General features: G+C 40.2%; 1 protein-coding gene across 1 annotated transcript in view; it reads right to left on the bottom strand.

Moving 5' to 3' along the window:
- YES1 (YES proto-oncogene 1, Src family tyrosine kinase) overlaps nt 1–22,041 on the bottom strand; it is a 55,027-nt gene that overhangs the window by 14,630 nt on the left and 18,356 nt on the right. The window contains exon 2 of the mRNA XM_068395924.1: nt 5,996–6,268. Coding sequence (XP_068252025.1) covers nt 5,996–6,260 — 265 coding nt within the window. The 5' untranslated portion in view covers nt 6,261–6,268. The remainder of the gene's footprint in view (nt 1–5,995; nt 6,269–22,041) is intronic.

The following is a 22,041-nucleotide window of genomic DNA, read 5'->3' as shown; positions in this document are numbered from 1 at the left end:
GTTAAAAATCAACACAGTCCTACCAATTTTTGCCTGCATTACTATGTTACTGCATTATTTTGATGACAAACTGCTACACGCAGCAAGAAAATTGTGGGGATACATACCATATTCACACAAACAGAAACCAAATGTTATGGAAATAAACCATCCCCAGAGAGTTCTTCAGCAGATGAAGAAAAATCAGCACTCTCAAGTCACAATATTACAACAGTTTTTAACTGCATATAAAGAAATGGGAGACTCCAAGAACTTTGAAACAAACTGTACAACATGTATAAAGATACTAATGTGGGAATAAGAGAGAGTAATTCCTCTAGATGGTATAGCACTAGTTAAAGTAATGGATAAAAATGTAAACCATGCAATATGAGAATTATCAGTAATTATCAGTATTTGTGTACTTTTAATAGTTTTTAAAGAAAGAATTGAAAAAGCTAACATATAATCCCTCGAAAGTTTTGGTTTCAACACCTCAGCTACCATAAAACCTCTTTTTATTCTCACTCACAAATGTTACTCATTTCATATAAAAGAATAATAAAATACTTCAGGAGAACAGCATCAGCACAGAATGTTTTAAACAAACAGATATCGCCCAAATGATTTTTGAAGGCTCTTGCAGCTGTTTTCTTTGTGAATCACTGCAAGGTGATCTAGTTTAGCGGTTCAAGCTATTTGTGGTCATACCATTTCGCTTAAAGGTTATCCTTTCATTAGGTCAGTTTTCCCATCTTCTAATCTAGGACTGGTTTTGGAGAGAAGACTTTACTTTCTTGTTCAGCAGGAGGACTACAGAGCACCAGTGCTTACATGGCTTCATGGAAGGCAAGAACAGCGGTCCATTTTTCTGTTTTGGTTTTCAGTAATATTCTATGAATTCAAAGTTATCTCCTGACTGAGACTGTGTAATACAGGAGCAGTGTGACTAACCCAGTTTTCTTCTCCTTGTCTGCTCTAGAGGAATAAAAGCAGCTCAACTCTTTTCAACCGCACTACAGGCCGTGATGATAACCATATCATCCTCTTGTCAGACATCACTGATGCACTGGATAAGTACTACTGACACTTACGTCCTGTTTGCCAAGCCCATCTATTCTCCTCTCTTGCGAAACAAAGGGCTACAGAACGTGATCTAGTGTTTTGTTTGTCACAAATACAAAAAGCTTACAGCAGATGAAGTTCGTCATCTTATTCATTCACAAAAAACACCTAATTACGATTGATCTGAAAATTAGTTCTGAATGTAACAAGCAATTCCTGGTGCAATTTTTATTTATTTTTTCCTAAAATGTGTTTGTTTGTGGATGGGCTAGTTTTACAAAATGAGGAGGAATAATTACATGCGCAGTATCATTTTACTTGATTGCAAAATGATGGAGGCGTTCACCCAAATCAGCCTGTCTGCTGATAACCGAACCCGCACTGATGAGATTCAAGACTATCTTTTCATGAGAAATCTCTCCTGTTGACTCCGGCCCAAGATATAACATGCTTAACGACCAGCAGGAACAGGGACAGGCAAGAGAACATCCCTTCTAGTCTCTGCAGCAAAGGATTTGTGGTACTTGGCAGGGCCTACATCCCTGATGTCTAGTAATGCCCAGGAGTGCCTGCACGCACTGCTGGAGATTCCCATGTGAACGAAGAACTAGATGTAGTAAGAAGAAATACACAGAGGTTCTTGGAGGAGATGAAGATTTCTTTAAGCATGATAAAATTTCCTTAGCGGAGCTAATGAAAAAAAAAGTAATTCTGCCCTTATTTCATTTCTGCATATGTTCATCCAAAACGGGGATTCACAGTTGGCTCAAAAATTTTGAGACAGGATAGATGCTCATTTTAATTATTTGTTTTTTAATGAATTCCCAAAAATGAAATACGAGGTGATTATTACCTGACAACTCATATTTGGTTTCCTGACTTGCTTAATGTCAAGGCCACAGTGGGTTTTCATGGATCTCAAGTTTCTTGTGTTTAAAAGATTTTAAATGCCACTGTAATGAAGCAAAACATTTAAGCACTGTAATTGTGCTAACATTAGAGGTTTGTGGGAGAACTAGAGATACACTAATAAGGAATTATTTATAGCGTTTTGTGAAGTGTCTATGCAAAGCTTCTACAATAAATTACTCTTTCCTCTCTCTCAAAAAAAAAGAATAAATTACAGCTTCCTTTCAAAAATATCCAGCAAAACTAAGTGAACTACTAAGATAAGCCATGTGTATAAAATCAATGTTGATGTAATGAAGTTTTAAGATTTTGATATAAAGGTGGGTTTCTAACATCTAATGTGCATATTGCTTTAAAATACTGTACCTTCAAAAATTATATCTCAGCCAAGAAGGTCTCTGCGCCTTGTAAATTCTATTTTTACATTTTCAGCTTTGGTTTTAATATGACCACCAACAATGAGAATTCAGCTCTTTTGTTTCACACATACTGTTCATGTAGTAAAGCACACAATATACTGCATATCCTGTTTAGCTTTACAAATGAACAGGTTCAATGTTGCATTAATATAAGTAACTTACAGCTAATCAAATAAGTCTGAAAATTAGTTTAAGATATCAGTTTCCTGAATTTAAGTGTTTTCGCACCTCTCTCCAAAAGTTTAAAGCCATTATCAGCTGAGTCAGAAGGGGAAAAGGGTTATGTCCCAGAAGTTGGCAGGGCTGGTTAAAAGGTCTTTAAACTAGGTTCGATTGGGGAGGGGGATAAGACCAGGGCAGCCACAAATAAACCTAGGGGTGACAGGCCTGCGTCGGGGGCAAGGCTGCTAGCCCAGCTGAAGTGCGTTTACACCAATGCACGCAGTATGGGCAACAAACAGGAAGAGCTAGAAGCCACTGTATGGCAGGAAGGTTATGATGTGGTTGCCATCACAGAAACGTGGTGGGATGACTCTCATGACTGGAGTGCAACTATGGATGGCTATAAGCTCTTTAAGAGGGACAGGCAAAGCAGGAGAGGCGGTGGGGTAGCATTGTATGTTAGGGAGTGCTTGGACTGTGTTGAAATTGAGGAAGATGGTGAGGATGACAAGGTTGAATGTTTACGGGTGAAGATCAGGGGGAAGGTCGGCAGGGCGGACATTACGGTGGGAGTCTGTTATAGACCACCCAACCAGGATGAGCAGGCGGACGAGGCGTTTTACACACGGCTGTCAGAAGCTGCCCGTTCGCTGGCCCTGGTATTCGTGGGCGACTTCAACTTGCCAGATGTCTGCTGGAAATACAACATGGCAGAGAGGAAGCAATCTAGGAGGTTCCTAGAATGTGTGAAGGACAACTTCCTCATGCAAGTGGTAAATGAGCCCACTAGAGGAGGGGCCCTGCTTGACCTGTTGTTTGTGAACAGAGAAGGACTAGTGGGAGATGTGAGGGTCGGTGGCCGTCTTGGGAGTAGCGACCACAAAATGTTAGAGTTTTCGATAGTGGGGGAAGTAAGGAGGGGCAAGAGTAGAACTTCTGCCTTAGATTTCCAGCGGGCTGACTTTAGCCTGTTTAAGAGGCTGGTGGACCGAGTCCCTTGGGAATCGGTCCTGAAGGGCAAAGGAGTCCAGGAAGGCTGGACATGCTTCAAAAGGGAATTGCTAAATATTCAGGAGCAGGCTGTCCCAGTCTGTAGGAAGGCAAGCCGTCAGGGAAAAAGACCGGCCTGGTTAAACAGGGAACTTAGACTAGAACTTAAGGAAAAAAAGAGAGCCTACTTGCTCTGGAAGAAGGGTCGGGTAACTTGGGAGGTCTATAGGGACATGGCCAGGTCGAGTAGGGAGATTAGAAGGGCCAAAGCTCAATTAGAGCTCGATTTGGCTGCTACAGTCAAAGACAACAAAAAAAGCTTTTACAAATACATCAACAGCAAAAGGAGGGTCAAGGAGAGCCTCCACCACTTGCTGAATGAGGAGGGTAGTGTAGTGTCAGGGGATGAGGAAAAGGCAGAGGTGCTCAATGCCTTCTTTGCCTCGGTCTTTAATGTCAAGACTGGTTGTCCTCAGGAGACTCGGCCCCCAGAGCCTGAAGTTAGGGACAGGGGGCTGTGTGAACCTCCCATGATCCAGGAGGAAACGGTTAGTGACCTGCTGTGCCAGTTGGACACCCACAAGGCTATGGGCCCGGATGGGATTCACCCCAGAGTAATGAAGGAACTGGCAAATGAACTTGCCAAACCACTCTCGATTATCTACCGGCAGTCCTGGTTAACTGGAGAAGTTCCAGCTGACTGGAAATTAGCAAACGTAACGCCCATCTACAAGAAGGGCCGGAAGGCCGATCCAGGGAACTATAGGCCTGTCAGCCTGACCTCGGTGCCAGGCAAGGTGATGGAACAGATCATCCTGAGTGCCATTACACGGCACATGCAGGACAATCGGGGCATCGGGGCCAGCCAACATGGATTCATGAAAGGCAGGTCCTGCTCGACCAACCTGGTCTCCTTCTATGACCAGGTGATCCGCTTAGTAGATGAGGGCAGGGCTGTGGATGTAGTCTATCTAGACTTCAGTAAGGCATTCCACACTGTCTCCCACAGCATCCTCCTGGACAAACTGGCTTTCCGGGGCTTGGATGGGTGGACTCTTCAATGGGTTAAAAACTGGCTGGATGGCCAAGCCCAGAGAGTGGTGGTGAATGGGGCAAAGTCCAACTGGCAGCTGGTCACTAGCGGTGTTCCCCAGGGCTCAGTTCTGGGGCCGGTGCTGTTCGATATCTTTATAGATGATCTAGACGTAGGGATTGAGTGCACCCTCAGCAAATTTGCAGATGACACCAAGCTGGGTGGGAGTGTCGATCTACTGGAGGGTAGGAAGGCCCTCCAGAGGGATTTGGACAGGTTAGATAGATGGGCCGAGACCAACGGCATGAGGTTCAACAAGAACAAGTGCCGGGTCCTACACTTTGGCCACAACAACCCCATGCAGCTCTACAGGCTGGGGGAAGAGTGGTTAGAAAGCGGCCCAGCGGAAAGAGACCTGGGCGTGCTGATCGACAGCCAGCTAAACATGAGCCAGCAGTGTGCCCAGGTGGCCAAGAAGGCCAATGGCATCCTGGCCTCTATTAGGAATAGTGTAGCCAGCCGGTCTAGGGAAGTGATCGTCCCTCTGTACTCGGCACTGGTTCAGGCCGCACCTTGAATACTGTGTCCAGTTCTGGGCCCCGCACTTCAAGAAAGATGTTGAGGTGTTGGAGCGAGTCCAGAGGAGGGCAACCAAGCTGGTGAAGGGTCTGGAGGGTCTGACCTATGAGGAACGGCTGAGGGAGCTGGGGTTGTTTAGCCTGGAGAACAGGAGGCTCAGAGGTGACCTTATTGCAGTCTACAACTACCTGAAGGGAGGTTGTAGTGAAGTGGGAGTTGGCCTCTTCTCCTGGGCAACTAGCGATAAGACAAGAGGACACAGCCTCAAGCTTCGCCAGGGGAGGTTCAGGTTGGACATTAGGAAGAATTTCTTTTCAGAAAGGGTTATTAGACATTGGAATGGGCTGCCCAGGGAGGTGGTGGAGTCACCATCTCTGGATGTGTTTAAGAAAAGACTGGACATGGCACTTAGTGCCATGGTCTAGTTGACATGGTGGTGTTAGGGCAATGGTTGGACTCGATGATCCTTGAGGTCTCTTCCAACCTGATTGATTCTGTGATTCTGTGATTATCCCATGTGCATCCTTCAACAGCTTAGAACTTCTAATACAATTTTAGCAACTATTCCCATTACTGCCTTTAATAAGTTTTAAATTTCTCTGTGCTGTGATCCTAAACTCCTCCCCCCCCCAAAAAACCCGAAAAGACAAAACACCCAACCCCCAAGCCCCAGTCACTAGTGAATATGGGTTGAAACATTATCTGAGCAGTGAAGATATTGAAAATCAGAAATCCCTAAAAGGCAATTTATTTCAAATTTGCAGTATATTTCTGTGTGGCAATGGGTCATAGTATTTTTTTAATATGACTGTCAGGCTTTAATAATAGTAATAATAGCATAATTTTATGTAACACTCACCTGTTAAAGTACTAGGATATGGACTTGGCACAGCTGAAAATGAAGATGATGCTCCTCCAAAGGGTGTCATGCCTGAGGGCCCTCCAAAAGGAGTCATGGAATGACTATTAAAATTAACTGCCGATCCCTTTATTGACGGTGACTGTGTTGCCTGGCTGGAGTCTGATCCATAATGGCTGACATGGGAAATAACAGGTTCTGGAGTATTATCAGTTCTGTATTTCATAGATGGACCTTTATCTTCTTTGCTTTTAATGCACCCCATGGTTGCTTCTGTGAGAATGAGAGGGGGGAAAAAAAAATAAAAAAAGAGTTCATCTCCATGTTGCGTCTTTTTATAGTTAACACAGAAGATTCCCAAAAGGTTACCAAAAATGCTGATTTATTACTGCTTAAAAACCCCAAAACAACCCCCCGCAATTGCTACCACGTGCAGACTACAACCTCCAATGAAAAAGTGTTCTGGAATAAAAGCTAAGCCATTCCCAGACTAGAGAAGATCTAATTATTTTCCCTTACAACATCACATACTAACAGCACATTTGGATTATTCTTCATCCCAGTTCCTTGGTAGACTGTAAATGGTAACAAAGAAATGAAGAAAAAAAAGAAAAAAAAAGAGGGAATCAGGCAACAGATGAGGAAAAGACACTGAAGACTTCTGTAGCAGGGTAGAAGGGGAAACAGAGGTGACAAATCCAGAGTCAATTATATGAAGCAAATCCAAAGCAATTATACGAAGAAATGTGTGGGACATTCCTGCTTTCTTTTTTAAGCACCTGTGCAATAAGGTCCTGACTTGCCAGTGGTACTACAAATAATAGCTTTAAAGATGTAGAGAAATTTTCATCCACTGTCAGCCCCCCAAATACAACTCACAAAGAAACCTGGGATATTCATGACCACAGGACAGAGGGTTAAGTTCTAGAACCTAACTAGAATTAGAAAAAAATCTGGAAGAGTACTAACATCTGTAGTGGTTTAGAAACTGAACTGCACCCAGGCAGGTGACAATTTATAGCCCTGACAGCCCAAGACTGACACCAGCTCCCATTACATGCAGACTGTGCCAGAGCTGTTTACCACAGGGACACCTATTACCTGCTGATGGAGCTAATCAGAGAGGAGATGTGTCACCAACAATTAAAATGACTGCATCTTAAGAAGTACCACCTGCCATTTATCAGGTGGTGACAAGTGATAGCAGGCATCTTCTGGCTCACCCCAGCTGGGAAACAAATCAGGAGGAAAACAGGAGTACCTATTGGATACAGCACTAATCTGGCATGAAAATTCCTGGATTCTTGGGGGGAAAAAAAAAGTTTAAAATCTACTTTAACTTCAAAAGGAGAAATCTCCACAAAAATAGGAAATCAACTGCTCCACATTCTCTAACGAATCAGTTAAAAGAAGTAAACAGCAGCAGTCTGAAAGCATTAAAATTATGTCTCTTGATAACTACAACAGTTTCATGGACTCTAACCAACAATTAGGGAAACTGTTTCCCATTGTGTGTCTAACCATTTTTTTCCTTTTCAATTCCCTCTTACCTTGTAACTATTAGACACGGGAATATGGAACAAAATAAATCTTACTAAACAAATACTGCCTTAATATAGTCACACTGAGAGAAACTAATTCCCTCTGTATAACTAACTATTACAATATTAAAGATATTGTAATTTCCTCAAGAACTGTGAATCAGGGTTCCTGGGAAGAGGGTCCGCAGCTGGTGAAACACCATACGAAATTTACTGCTCATAAAATTAAGAATATTCACCCTATCTATTCAGCCCCTAATGCTGTAATGTAATACAATTACTGGTGCAGAAACAAGAGCAACAAAGTCAAATAACTGCATTTTTACAAATCTTGTCTGAGAGTTTTACACAGAATAGTTAATCATCACAAAAGCACATCTTATCCATTTTTTCTTTTTACTTCTGATACTATTATTGCCAACTTATTAATTGTGCAGAAATGTTAATAGAGCAAGACTCAAATACGTGCATGAAGAACGTAATGGGTCTAAATACCTTACAAAAGAAGCCTTACAATCTACAGTAGAAAATCCAGTTATTAATTCACAATACAAGTCAATCAAACACCCAATCACATCATTTTAATCTCTCTACCACTGCAAATAGATGCTGTAATTTTGAACCATTTTTTTTGGCCATATGGCTGCCTAGTGTGAATTCTTGCCTTACTTTGAAGCCTATTTCTTTGATTCTCTTCAAAAAACTGCAATCCGAGTTTTCTGCTAGCACTGAATACCAAGACCAATCACCTTTGCAAAAATGTATTTGGTAATAGCACTGATTCCCTGCCTTTGGTTGAAAATTAAGCATCACACATGATTCAAAAGTCCAGCACACTACTTATGTTAATAAAGTAGATTAAAAGGGAAATGGATGAACATTTGTATGATTAAGTGTTCATCACAAATATTTTTTCCCCCCTTACTTCTGGCATTTAGTTAACTTGTAACAGGCTGACAAGACTTCAAGATTAAAAAAAAAAAAAAAAGATAGAAAACAATTTATCAGTTCCGGTAAAAACTGCTGGATTCAGCCCACGGTATTGCTGATTTGACCAAATGGATGGTGACAAGGCTACCCTGTACTGCAATTACAACTGCTATCACCCATATGTGCTCACTCACTCAAGCTGTGGTTAGCTGCAAAAGTTACCGTTGGTAACTAACTTGAGTGCTGCAAAGAAAAGCCCTTATTGAAGGCCTAAACTCATTCTAGAGAAGTGCCTCTCCCTTGCTTCTCCCCTTCCCAACCACTTCACTGTTAAGGTAATCTTCTTTCAGAAGTTAAAGAGATTAACAACAGATATTCAATCGGCACTTCTAGCAGAAAGATATCCAGAAATAAGCAGACAAAAATTTAAAAGCGCTACTTTTATAACTGCATGCCCACAAAAAACAAATTAAGGAAGCAAACTCCTTAGCTTTTAAAAGTCAATAACATAGGTGGAACTTAATATAAAATACTGTGTATGCATTTATGAGGAGGAATCAGAGGAAGGAGGGGAGAGACATAAACCAAGAGTGAGTAGTAGGGAAGGGAAACATGATTGCCCACACTATGGGGGGGGCGGGGGGGGAGGAACCCAATGACTTATTACTGCTAGTCTTGTAATAAATTACTGTGTGGAAAAAAAAAAAAATATCCCTATGCAGCTGGTATGCAATGATGGATTTGATTATTCTGGTACTCTATTATTAAAAATGTATGTAACTGAAATACCTTACAACTATTTTTATCATCCTTTGACTAACCAGCAACAAAATATTAAGGAATACACTTCTGTCATAAAATTCATGGCTCTTTCTGAAGCATTGAACTCTTTTTACAAATAGATATAGATGAGAAGTTCTTGTTTGCTCTGTAGAAGTCCATCTATTCAAAGAAATGATGGCCCAAGGCATGTTATTCACAAGCTGGTGATCCATTCCCAGTAGTTACATCATTATTTTAGCCCAGACTGGTGTCTGAAGCAAACTACTTGAGTAACTTCAGCAGCTTGTTCTTTCTTTGAAAGAAATACTCTTCTCTTGGTTCTGATCAGTGTGCCCACATGTTTGGTGGGCAGGTTAGGAGTCAGCTTGCTGGAGGTCTATCAGGAAACCATGTCCAGAAAGGCATGGATTAAAAGCACAGATGTCTAGTTCTGCTTTTTAGATGAAAGCAATCCTATGTTAGAGTGTTTTCAAGAAGAAACAGAAGCTAAAATGATTACTGGAAGGACAGCCGAAGGTTAGCAAGATGCCCACAAAAATCAATAGAAGAATGAGAGTACTCCAGGAAGCAGTCATCAAATGAGATTTTAGTGACATCTAATTTGACTTGGGCTTTTTGGAGAAATCATACAAAGGGCAAAAGTTCATTGTGGTTCAATACTCTATGAACAACTAGGACAATGACGGAAGACCCTTAATAACCCCTCTGCCAAACAAGAGAGCTCCAAGAAAGTCAATGCTGCCCTCTTATCTTCCCAACTCCATTTTATAGCAGAGTGCTGTATCACGAGTAGAGCTTTGTTCAACAACAATCGAAAAGTGTGGCCAGTAAAGTCTTTGTGGTTTTTCTTTTTCTGCTTTACGTTCAGAAGGATGACCTACTAGCCCAAGAAAAATGAGGTTTTCCTCAAGAGCCATCATATCCTAAGATACTCACAAACAGTTCCCTCGGGGCGGCTGCCGCCTTGTTCAGCCAGCCTGGAGAGGTGGATGTCACAAGGGAATCACTTGTTTGTCCAACATGCCTTTGCTCTTTCCAGTTGATAGTTACAGCAGTTACCTATCCATTGCTTCCTTGGGACACAAGGTTCTGAGGAGTGCTTCAAGACAGGTCTCCTACTGGCATGAATGAAGATGCTAGAGCTTTCTTTGAAAGAGGTGATTTTAACTCAGGTGGATAAAATGAAATCTGTTACAGCTAGCTGCCTCAGAGCAAAGCAGTCTGCAAATGCCTGTAAACCCTGTATTAATTTTCTCCCCGTACTCTACCCATCGGCATCAAGATTTTGAGGGCTAGATGTTAGCCCCTGAAACCTCAAAGACCAAAAACTGGGAAAGCCTCATATTTGTTTCACTTGCTGTCACTGATTTGATAACAAAACTCACTCACTAGAAAAAAAACAAGAAAAATGAGGAGTTTCCTCTTGGGGCCAACTGGTGGTACACTTCCAATCTCCCACTTCTGTTATGATTCATCACTTCCTCAGATGCCTCCTGGAGACTTCATCATGATGAACAACAGCTGTAAGGAGCCGTTCTGATGTGCCGCAAGGGAAAGACACTCTAGGGAGCTGTTCTCTTTTCAACCTCTAGACTAAACCAGGTACTAAAACCGTACAAGAACTAAATGCAAGAGGTAGGGCAAAATAAAAATCACTAAGGGGAAGGGTAGGTTGCAACATTTCTTTTTACTGTTCCTTTTGATTACTGAAACTGTTCATACAGGCAAAAAGAGAACGTAAGTCATTTTTCAGCATGAAGAAAGAGTCAAGTTAGAAGAAAAAGCAAGTCAAATCTCCTTACAGAAGGCTAAAGCAAGGCTGCAAATACTCTGCCTAAAAAAACCCAACCCCCCCCCAAAAAAACCCAAGAAGCCCCCCCATGCTACAAAACATAAAGAAGAATTTCATTTGAGGTTCACAAATTGTTAATAAAGACAAAAAAAACATTGAAGCTTTCCACTGCTACTCTACCTTCACTTCTCAGTGTTAGCCAAAAAAAAAAAAAAATTGTTTCTGTTAAGAAGTGCCTTCACTTCTCAGATGTGAAGTAAATGTTTTACAAAAAGGTCCTCAACTTTCAACTAAACTCATGATTTAAAGTTATTAAAATTTCATGCAATGATGAGGACCGGATATGCTGCGGAAAGTTTGCTAATGGATCCATTAGCTGACAGCTGACTATTTGCTCAAACAAGTGCAGAGCTGACTCCGTATGTCACCGGAGACACACAACCTACACTGACTTTTTGTACACTAGGCAAACAACGCAGAGCATCTGCCAAACAGGTGGTTTCAGCTGGTGGTATCGAAAACTCATTTATCAGAAGTGACACAGACTGAAAGAAATGAAGATAACAGGAAAAGAGGCTAATAAGCCCTTTGGCCAATACTATAATATCTAACTAATTCAGTGCATCTTTAACAGGTCACTGCTTTGGTATGAAAATATGGGTGGGCTTTCTTGTCTACAAAACAACTCGCCATGTTTGTAAAGGAAAATAAACTAAAGAATAGCCCTGTGTTCTTTGTGGAGTATATTCAATTTTAAAAAATCATGCAGTTTTTATCATGTAACATAATTTTTCTTTTATGAGCTGTCATAAATCACAAAGTTTGCTTATTTTGCCATGAACAACCCATGGCATTTGGAAGAATGATGCTCTCCTGGATTCAGTTTTATAATTAGCAATAACATTAGTGTAACGAGACCTTAGAAAGTCTGTAGCATTATGCATTTAAAGCGCAATTGACATGACCTTGTAATTAATGATCTAATAAGGTACAAAAAGTGAAGATAAAGGATGTAGCATAAAAAAAAAAAAAAAAAGACACTGAAGCGAGGATTTAGGTTACTAGAATTTCAATGTTTACCACACATCTTCGTGTAGTTCTGCCCAGAAAAATAACTATAAACCAGCACTATAGACCTTAGGTTGCCCATACACTAAAAATATATTTAAAAGTAAAGAAACATCCTCTTTATGACTGACTAATGCAATCTGAATTTTTTGATCCTACTGTTTCTACAAATTCTGCTTTTATCATGACTATACAATCATATTCAAGGAAGAATTCTGGGGCTGCTGTGGTTAATGCTTTTGATTTCACAGAAGCAGAACAAACCCCAGATTGCTAATAAAGCTACAGCTAGTAAACCCAGTGCAGCAAAAAGAGGGCTCTGTACAAAGAGAGAAAAAATAATGAGTATAAAACTGCTTTTCTAGTTGGACATTTTGTATTTCAGTGCTAAAAGCTGTTGGAAATATTACGTATTTCTGTTCTAGCTCGTGTTTTTTACAGGAATCAGAATTTTAAATTTGCATTAAATTAATGATTGAGATTGATCCTTCTACTGGACGAGCTAGTTACCTGGCTGACACGATCACTACAACAACTGTGCTCTGAAGGAATAACAGATCTCAAAACACTACCTGGAAAATTAGGATAAGCAGGAATTGCATAAAAAAGAATAAGGTCCTTCTATCCTTCATGTCCTTCCATGATTTCTTGACTTTTTTTTTGGAATAGAAGACAAGACATTGGATGGAAATGTGCTTCCTCTGAGGTTGAACAGCTTAAACATGTGAGACTTGCTCAGATGTAGACTTTGGACATCGTATCTATGAACGAGATTGACGATTTCCAGTCCTCCAAATTGAATCATCCCTGACAAAGGCTCCTCTCCTGAAGAAATACCTATCGTCCTTGTTGGAACTAACAGGTAGGAGGCAGGCAGTACAACCCGTGTCCCAATCCACACCAGGCCCTACCATCTGCAAAATCCCATTGGATGCCAGTTCACAAAGTTGAAGGAAAAATTAACTACTGCAACAACTTCTAACACATAAAGTGGAATTAAGGATTATCAGTGAGGCAAAGCCAGGAGAGATGTGAGCACTCTCAGTTTTCCCTCCCAGTCACATCCTCCTTTTGTTTGGACCAAACATGTATTATCTCCTCCCACTCATTGTGTATTTGGACGGCTGAATCTGTAGAGACAGTCTTTCATTTTAAAGACATGTAAAGGCCGCAGCAGCATATTGGAGACAATGATCATGTCATAGATGACGTGTGGCTGGCTCTGCAAAGTACACACTCATAAAATTGTTTCTTTATAATACAAGTTTCACCTACACTATCTGAGATAGTATAGGTTTCCTTTGACCAGATGTGGTATGCAAGCACAGCAAGAAAAGGTGGCTTCTTCAATCAGACTAGTAAGTGTTCAGGAAAGACAGACTAGGTGGAAGAAAGCAAGCCTACTCTAATTTTAAAGACACTTCTAATCAAAGAAGATCTAGTTCAGTATCCTGTCTTCAGTAGTGGCCTTTGCCTCTAACAAAGAGCTCCTCCTTCACCATGGGCATGGACTCTGACAATGAATAAGGTTTTCTCGGTGTAGGAAGAGTGACCAGCAGCAGATGCCTTGGAAGAAGACAGGAACAGGATGAGCACAGAGACTTTCCCAACCTCCACCAATCTGTAGCTCAGAAAGGCCACAGTCAGACAGAGACTAAGGACTCAGCTACCTGAGGAAAGTCCTACAGGTGTGACCTAGCTTATGAATTTAAACTAATGTAGTTATGTTGATGCAATATCTGCACAGGATTTGCATTCCAGTATAAGTATGTCTTTATTTGAATTGTTGTATGCTGCCTGGTTTAAGTCAGAATAATCACATCCAAGAAAATAAAAATAGTTATTACTATAATGATACAGATTTAAACATCATAACTTTCTGTTCTAGACAAGGCTTTTGAAAACCTGCAGGAGGCGAGTGTCACAGCCAAGACTAGTACTGAGATCTTCCAAGTGTGACTGCGACGGCATGACTTTTAGTCTGATACACCTAAGCAAGGCTTCCTTGTCAAAACTGCTCAAGCATCTGAAGAGCACACTTCCATCATCAACCTCCTTGTCTTCCAGTTGCTCACATCTCACATCTCCATTCAGCTGGAAGCTGCCTACCTTGTGCACAAGGCAACAGAAAGCACGAAAGAAAAAGATGCTGGGTAGAAAAAAGAAAAACATATCCAACACCCTAAACCCACCTGCAGTAGGCACAGAGCCTGGCTGGGGTACCTGCCTGACAGCCAGAGGGAGTTGCTTCCAAATTACACAGCACTGCAGAGAAAATATTTGTCAATTTAAATGTTTAAAGTTAATTTTTAAAATGTACCAATTGCTAAACAGAACTTTTATTTTAAGAAAGTTTGTTTTCAGATCTATTCTGAATTTTCAGTGTATTTTCAAGCATATTGATCATATCCAGAAAAAGTGAAAAACAATTTGTGCTTTTTTGTACCTCCAACAAAAAACCTGCTTACAAACCTAAGGCAGATGATGCAAAATGTGTATAACACTGATGGATTAATTTTCTTTACTCCAGCAGTCAAGATCACAAGGGAGAGACTAACTAAAATATCAGAATTGCAAAAGCAATTTTATGCCTTGAAATATATAATGCATATACATGAGACCGCTTTTAAAATCTAGAGTTACAATGTCTAGCCATACAATTTCAAGCCTTTACCACACATTTTCTCTGACAACACATGATACCACAGACAAAACAACCAATATATTGTCTAGACAGCATTACTCTGCTCCATTGTCTTGACTGTTGAAGTACACAGTCAATAAATAAATGCAAGCAGAAAAGGACAATTCTGTTTTTTCAGTGTAATAGCTATTTTTATTAATTTGTAATAATTACAATTATCTTAAAAGTTAAAAGCCTGATATATTCAAGAAGTCTGGCCAAAAGATTGTTTCAGACTACAATAAGATGCATGTCATTCCTTGACAAAGCTATCTAGCCTATTTCAGACAGGATTTAGGAATTGCTTTATAAATAGAAAGGTTTTGTTTTCATTAAATCCTATCTGGAAAACAACAAAAGGTATGCTTGGTATCACAGAACCTTTTTACACCTTCAGTTTTCTGTTTAGGTATATTATTTCCGAAAAAGCTGCCTCCAAAGTTATTCAAAAAGCAATTCTTCAATATTGTTTACTAAAGTAAACTGAAGTAAACCAAGTTCTGTTTTCTGGATCTCACAGCAGGAAGTATGCGAATTGCTTTCCCAAGGGATGTCTGCGTTACAGAAGTGGAGTAAAACTTACATGGTTAGAAAAACCATTTGCAGCACTTTTGTTCTGAAAAATTCTATGAAAATCTAAGAAGTCACTTCTTTCAAAGTTCAACGACAAACTACATTTGAAAAAAAGGACTACAAAATTTGCAAGCTCCCAGAAATTCAGAGATACTGGAATTCTTATGGATATATAATATTTTTAATCTTCTCAACTGGGCATACAGCTGAAGTACCAATTACATTTTAAGATGATAAAGGAATTCAATATCAGCAAGCATCCAGTTGCAACTTCATTTAGGCGCTGTTAGGCAACGTAGAAATATAAAGAAACAGTCACAGCAACTTAAAAGATGAATAAAAAAAAAGACTATAATAAATGACTGTTATATCCACCCAAATTATAGCACAGGAACACTGTTAGGTAATCTCATGGAATTTACACTTAATTAATTTGGTTTGTGTTTGACAAACTATGACTTTACATTTGCACATACTTGCTTTGTAGAGCCAAGTTTTCCCAGCTACTGTTTGTCAAGCGTCACCCCAAGTTGAAAGTAAATTCCCCTTTATTCTCAAGCTATTTTATCAGAATATAACTGACATGATTAGCATGTTAACAAAAATCAGTAATTAAAGTATTTAAATCCAATTACTGACAAAATGTTGCCACTCATTTATTCAAGGGCCATATACCCAGATCTCCTTCAGCAATTAGTTCTCTGCTGAACAACTGGAATTTCAAGAAAATATCAACCTTTTGACTAAAACAAAAAGTAAAAGTATGTATAAGCAATTACAACCACACATATACACTGTTCTTCACCATTCAATAGCTTGTGTTTTCCTTTGTACTTAAAAAAACAAGTGAAAAGTACAATTAAATTGCAAAGAAATTCAAAATTAAACAAAAAAATAAGATGACACCTGCTAAATAATACCCTTATGAAAAGGGAAGAGCTGGATGATGTTTTAACAAAAAAAGAATTATTACCCTAATAGCTATCATTACTGGCTGTTATATTGCTTTCTATAATGACAGATATAATAGTGCTCATAGGCAAGACGACCAGGAGAAATTACCTTAATTAGCTAGTCAGGCACCTTGCACAATAGAGGCTACAGAGCTGCCCTAAATTAATTTCTCTTTTTTTATGATTTTGAATGTATGCACATGCTCAAATTCAAAGTGACCTATTATGGTAAGTCCACCCACACTGGACAAGTCCTAAATTTTAAACACAGTAACCACTAAAAGTACATGCCTCAGGTCCCATTGGAATTTAACAACAACATCCAACTAGCAATCTTGTTACACCTTTGCCTTGGAGCCCTACTACCATCCCATTTCTGTTCCCCATGTAAGTAAGTAGATCACAGCTCTCTTTAACCTTCCCCTTGGGAAGACTGATGCAGTCCCACTACACTCCAGTGTAGCGATTGGCTTTCCAGGCGCTCCAACCACCTAATTTTCTCCATGGTCCTCCATTTTTTCCAGTGCCTCCCATTACCAGGCATCACCAGGAACAGACATGGTATTTCAAGTAAAGGATATTTCTTAAACCTTCTTTCATAGAATCACAGAATGGTTTGGGTCAGAAGTGATCTTCAAAGATCATCTTCTTCCAGTCCCCATGGTCATGAGCAGGGACATCTTTCACTAGATCAGGTTGCTCAAAGTTCCATCCAACCTGGCCTTGATCGCTTCCAATAACGTGGCATCCACAAGTTCCCTGGGTAACCTGTTCCAGGGTTTCACCACCCTCATTGTAAAAAATTTCTTCTTTATATCTAATGTAAATCTACCCTCTTTCAGTTTCAAACTGTTACCCCTTGTCGTGTCACTACAGGCCCTGTTAAAAAGTCCCTCTCCAGCTTTCTTATAAGCTCCTTTTATATATTGAAAGGCTGCAATAAGGTCTCCCTAGAGCCTTCTCTGGGCTAAGCAACCCCAGAGAACCCCAACCCTCTCAACCTTTCTTTCACAGGGGAGGTGCTCCAGCCCTCTGATCATCTTCTTGGCCCTCCTCTCTCTGGACTCGTTCCAACAGCTCCATGTCGTTCTTATGTTGAGGGCCCCAGAGCCGAACGCAGTACTCCAGGTAGAGTCTCATGAGAGCAAAGTAGAGGGGCAAAATCACCCCCCTCGACCTGCTGGCCACACTGCTTTTGATGCAGCCCAGGATATGGTTGGCCTTCTGGGCTGCAGGTGCACATGGCTGGCTCATGTCCAATTTTTTATCCACCTATATCTCCAAGTCCTTCTCAGCAGGGCTGCTCTCAATCCCTTCATTCCCAAGTCTGTATTGATACTGGAAATTGCCCTGACCCAGGTGCAGGACCTTGCACTTGACCTTCTTGAACTTCATAATGTTCACATGGGCCCATTTGAGAATCTAGTATTTATTTTGGCAGCAGCCACTGTCCCTTATGATTCTTAGGTCTTTTTCAGTACTGCTTTAGAACAGAAATTTCCACATCCTGAAAGCAGGGCCCACATCCTTTTTGCTAGAAGTACAATAATATATTTTGCTGTATTAAACAGGCATGACTCTCAACTAGTCCTGATTACTCTAGTTATGGAGCTGAGACAAATTTTGAGGAAAAAAAAAAATTCTATCCTTCTTCTTACACTTATCTCCCATACTCCATTGCCCTGTTCATCACCTACCCTACAAGCACCTGGCACGATGTTTTGCAACATGCATGGAGCTCAGCCACACAGAAACTCCACCTTTCAAGCTCATCTGCTTCTGCAGGAGAAAGACATTTCTGCTGCACCTAAGCAAGCACACCGCAGCAGGAAAGCACCCGCTTTCCTCTTGTCTTGAGAGGCAGAACTGGTTTATTTGTAGGTTACAGTCACTTTTCTTAGGCCAGTGTTGGCTCCTGCAAAGTAGGTGTATCCTCTGTCTTCAACAGAAAAGTTTTGTTCCAAATGTGGGCATTTTGCTGGCAATTTTGTGAGCCCACTACCAAAAAACCCCAAAACCCAAACTTAATGCTTTCCTTTCAAAAAAAAGGTGTTACTTCCCCTCACGTTCATGGTGTTTCATTTGCCTAAGGAATCAAAACACTCAACTCTTTCCAGCTTCAGACTAGCAATTAGAGTGACATGTACAGGGTGTACCAAGCCTGCAATGATGGCATGTAATGGAAAACCACATAGCATTCGCTTCCCATTCCTTGCTCGTTTTCCTTTAGACTCATCTTTCGCTCATTTTTCCTCTACCACTTAAAACTGCTGAAAGGGTTTCAAACACAGTTCATAAAAGCATTGCTGAAAAAGATGTCAAAGACAAACTTTTCTTGAGGGTGTTCTTATTTGATGGAGTGAAACAAAGGGGAACCATCTCAGCATTTCCTGTGGTGGGGAGGTTTATCAAAATACAGCTCAAAAAAATGTTGAAGTCTTCAGACATCTTCTAAGGATACGTTAAGGATGACATCAGTCTTCCGTTCATCTTTTTAAAAGGTTTTCCATATTAGGCGATCGGCCTTCCCTCTAATTCAGCATTTTCCAGCTCAGATTACTCCCTACCATGCAGGCAACACAATCCAAGCGTGAACTAGCCAGCAGGATGTAAAACACATTATCAGTCACTACTCTCTGAAGATGTGCAAAGTGAACACAACTGATAACTTTACTAAGTTAGCTGCTATACAGGATACAAAATAAAAGAGGAATCGATGGGAAAAGGGTGTGAAGAGGAGAGTAAAGAGATGCCAAAGCAACAACTGGATTGCTATGAGTTCTCTTTACTAATATTCTGTTTCTTTTTTAATCAAAGAACAAAGAAAAGAGCAATAGAAAATAGTTTTGATATATTTCATGTAAACAAACACTGTTAACCTACAATAGGGTACACCACAGCACAAATGCATCCTTCAGTTTTTATCAAAAGGTTCAGATAATGCTCTTCTAAATAGGTAAGGAAAATGCCTTGGCCATTTTGTGATCCCAATCACTCTGGTACCTTGTTTTCAGGAGTACACAATGTATACTTAAAGATTCTCTTGAGGCTGAATAACCACTGTTTAGTAGCAAATTTTCTTGTTCCTAACCAGTAAGCAGAGCTTTTAGCAATACTCTCTTGACTCCAAAAGTATTGCCAGAAGGAAGGACAATTTCCATTTTAATTAAATGTTAAGGGTAGAAACACTGAAGCGGGGGGGGGTGGGGGGGGGGGGGGGGGTGGGGGGGGTGGCACGGGAGGGCGAGATGTTAATGATTCAGCAGAAGTGTGCATGTCAAACAACTTATTCCTCAGAAACTTCCATGAGTTATTTAAATTTTGGTCATAGGTCAGAAGGATTTAAGTTATGAGTAACAATGAAGCAAACAACAAATTAACAATATTTAAAAAGAATTAATGCTGCCTAAAATAGAAACACTGCAATGACAGAACTCATCTTCAAAAAATAAGCAGCATGCTTAAAAGAGCTGAAATACGCACCTCACTGCAGATTTGACAAGATCCAACTGAAAATTTCAATAAAATCAAGTATTTACTGAAAACAAATTAAAAAAAATACACGCATTTTAAATAATTCTATTTTACCATGTTCCCATGAAATGAGAAAGGGAAGAAACCCTTGTTCCATGTCTCTCCTGGAGGGTGGGGGAGAGGTATTTTAAGTCCTTTTATGTGGTTTTCTTACTCACTTCAGTGTTCTGGTTCTTCTTATACTGATCTAAACTAATAGCTTACAAATATGCAAAAACTTGCATTTCTCACTTCTCACAAGCTTAAGCAGGAAGCTGTATCTGAGAGAAAGTTAGAGGTGTTCCCTATCCAGCAGAAATGGGATTTGTTTGCTAAGCCTCCAATCTTCTAAACTTCAAAAATTCCTTAAGTTCTCACCAGTTTTATAAACCTAATGCTTCTGAATGTCATCTTTCAAGCAAGAAGCAATGAAATACTATCATCCCACGGGTTAGCTTTAAGAATCAATTTTGCATATTTTTAAACACTGTCTTCTAGACTAAACACGAAATGAATCTGCTCAAAAACAGGTTCTGCTGTTTAGAGCAATTAGTGGACTGCTCCCCGCCAGAATCCACTGCTATTCACAAAGAATAATACCAAGTGTGATAACCCTGAGGCTGAGCATTATTAGCAGAAGTAAATACCTGTACCTTCAGCCACCAGAGGAGTGGCATAGTTCACTGGTGACTGGTCTAAAGACAGGTAAGATCTGTACAATACAGCACTAAACCCCAAATACACAGTAAGAAGAAAGGAAAAAACAGAAGGAAGCAACTTCCTTGGAACAGTCTATAGGGAAGGAGTAAGTAGCACTTCATATTTCTACCAAATACTTGCAACTCAACATGAAGAAGGGATATTGTCCCCAAGCAAAGTCCTACTCGATATCAAGTGGAGAGCTCAGCAATCGCTCCTTATCACAGAAACTGACAGGTTTGCATTTCCTGCTCATACAACACCCAGCATTAAACTGCCAGACTAGAGATGGGGAGAATTATCCAGCCATTCCCAACTGGTAGAGACTACTGGATTTTTTTAAGTCCCCTCTTGCAGGGAAGGTATTTTTTTTAGGAGTGCCTGGCAATTTCTATTTGACAAATGCTCTGCTACTGTTAAGGGCTGGCGATGTGCTTCATCTGTCTTCATATCTTCCCATAGCATGTCATAGCTGTGACTTCTGACTTTTGCTATTATTGGAGAGCTGAGAACTGTTGTACATCCTTGTCTGTACAAGTAAGAAGTCCACACAATATCTGTACAGCATCCAGTTCTCTCAGTTAGGAACCCCAATAACTCTTCAGTTCCAAGTTTCCAAACAGTGATTTTCCCAAAGCTCCTAGCGAGGAACTCCTCTTCCCCCCATTTTTATATCTGGTGGAAGAAAATGTTCAAAGGATATAGGTTTCTATAGCATACATAACCTGTAATGTTGTTGTGAGTTATTTTCTAATCCCAAACTACTTTTCTAGAATGTTCAGGCTGATGTAGGAAATAAATCCCACTCACTTTAATGTAAAAAAAAACCAACCAAACAAAACCCAAACCTGACAGAGCTCCATCAGCCTTTGATATAAAACTGAACATAAGTATAATTAATAGGATAGAAAAACAGAAGTGGTACAATAACCATGGGATTGTAATAATTTCTTTTTTTTTTTTGATTCTGGTATAAGGATAGAGTCTAATTGCAGGACTTGATCAGTGTGATCAAGAGCGTAAAGTCACCACAGTTATGACATAAAAAGCAGAGTCCCCAAAAGGAAAGAAAGAGAAAAGAACAGGAGGTTGCCACTGACAGGAATCAAGACCTATAAACAGGAAAAAAAGAAGGGAAGGGGGAAATGAAGACTTTTCAAGCATGGCAGAGTGAGCAAGCATGGCACAGCATGAGAAGTACTGAAAAAGGATATCAGCTATTCCAAGTGTCTGCTCCAGACGAACAGAAACAAAAATTAAGGAAGGTATCTGCACTGCCTACCTTTTGGTCCTGAAAATTTGAAGGCTGGATCACCTTACACAGGTTTCCTGTACAGCCAGTGGAGAGACCCAGGCTCCTCTAGAGAAACAATGATTTTAAGCACACCGAAATATTTTTATATTTTGTTTTCATCCCTAACACTTAACAGAAAGCGTAGAGCCAAAAGAAAATTGTGCTATATGCTCTGCTCTTCTCATTATGTTAGTCCCTGTCATATCCTCACCCCCAA

This window comes from Nyctibius grandis, chromosome 3 (assembly GCF_013368605.1).
Source record: "Nyctibius grandis isolate bNycGra1 chromosome 3, bNycGra1.pri, whole genome shotgun sequence".
NCBI lineage: Eukaryota > Metazoa > Chordata > Aves > Nyctibiiformes > Nyctibiidae > Nyctibius > Nyctibius grandis.
The sequence above is the reverse complement of the archived record's forward strand: the minus strand, read 5'-3'. Positions and strand labels throughout refer to the sequence as shown.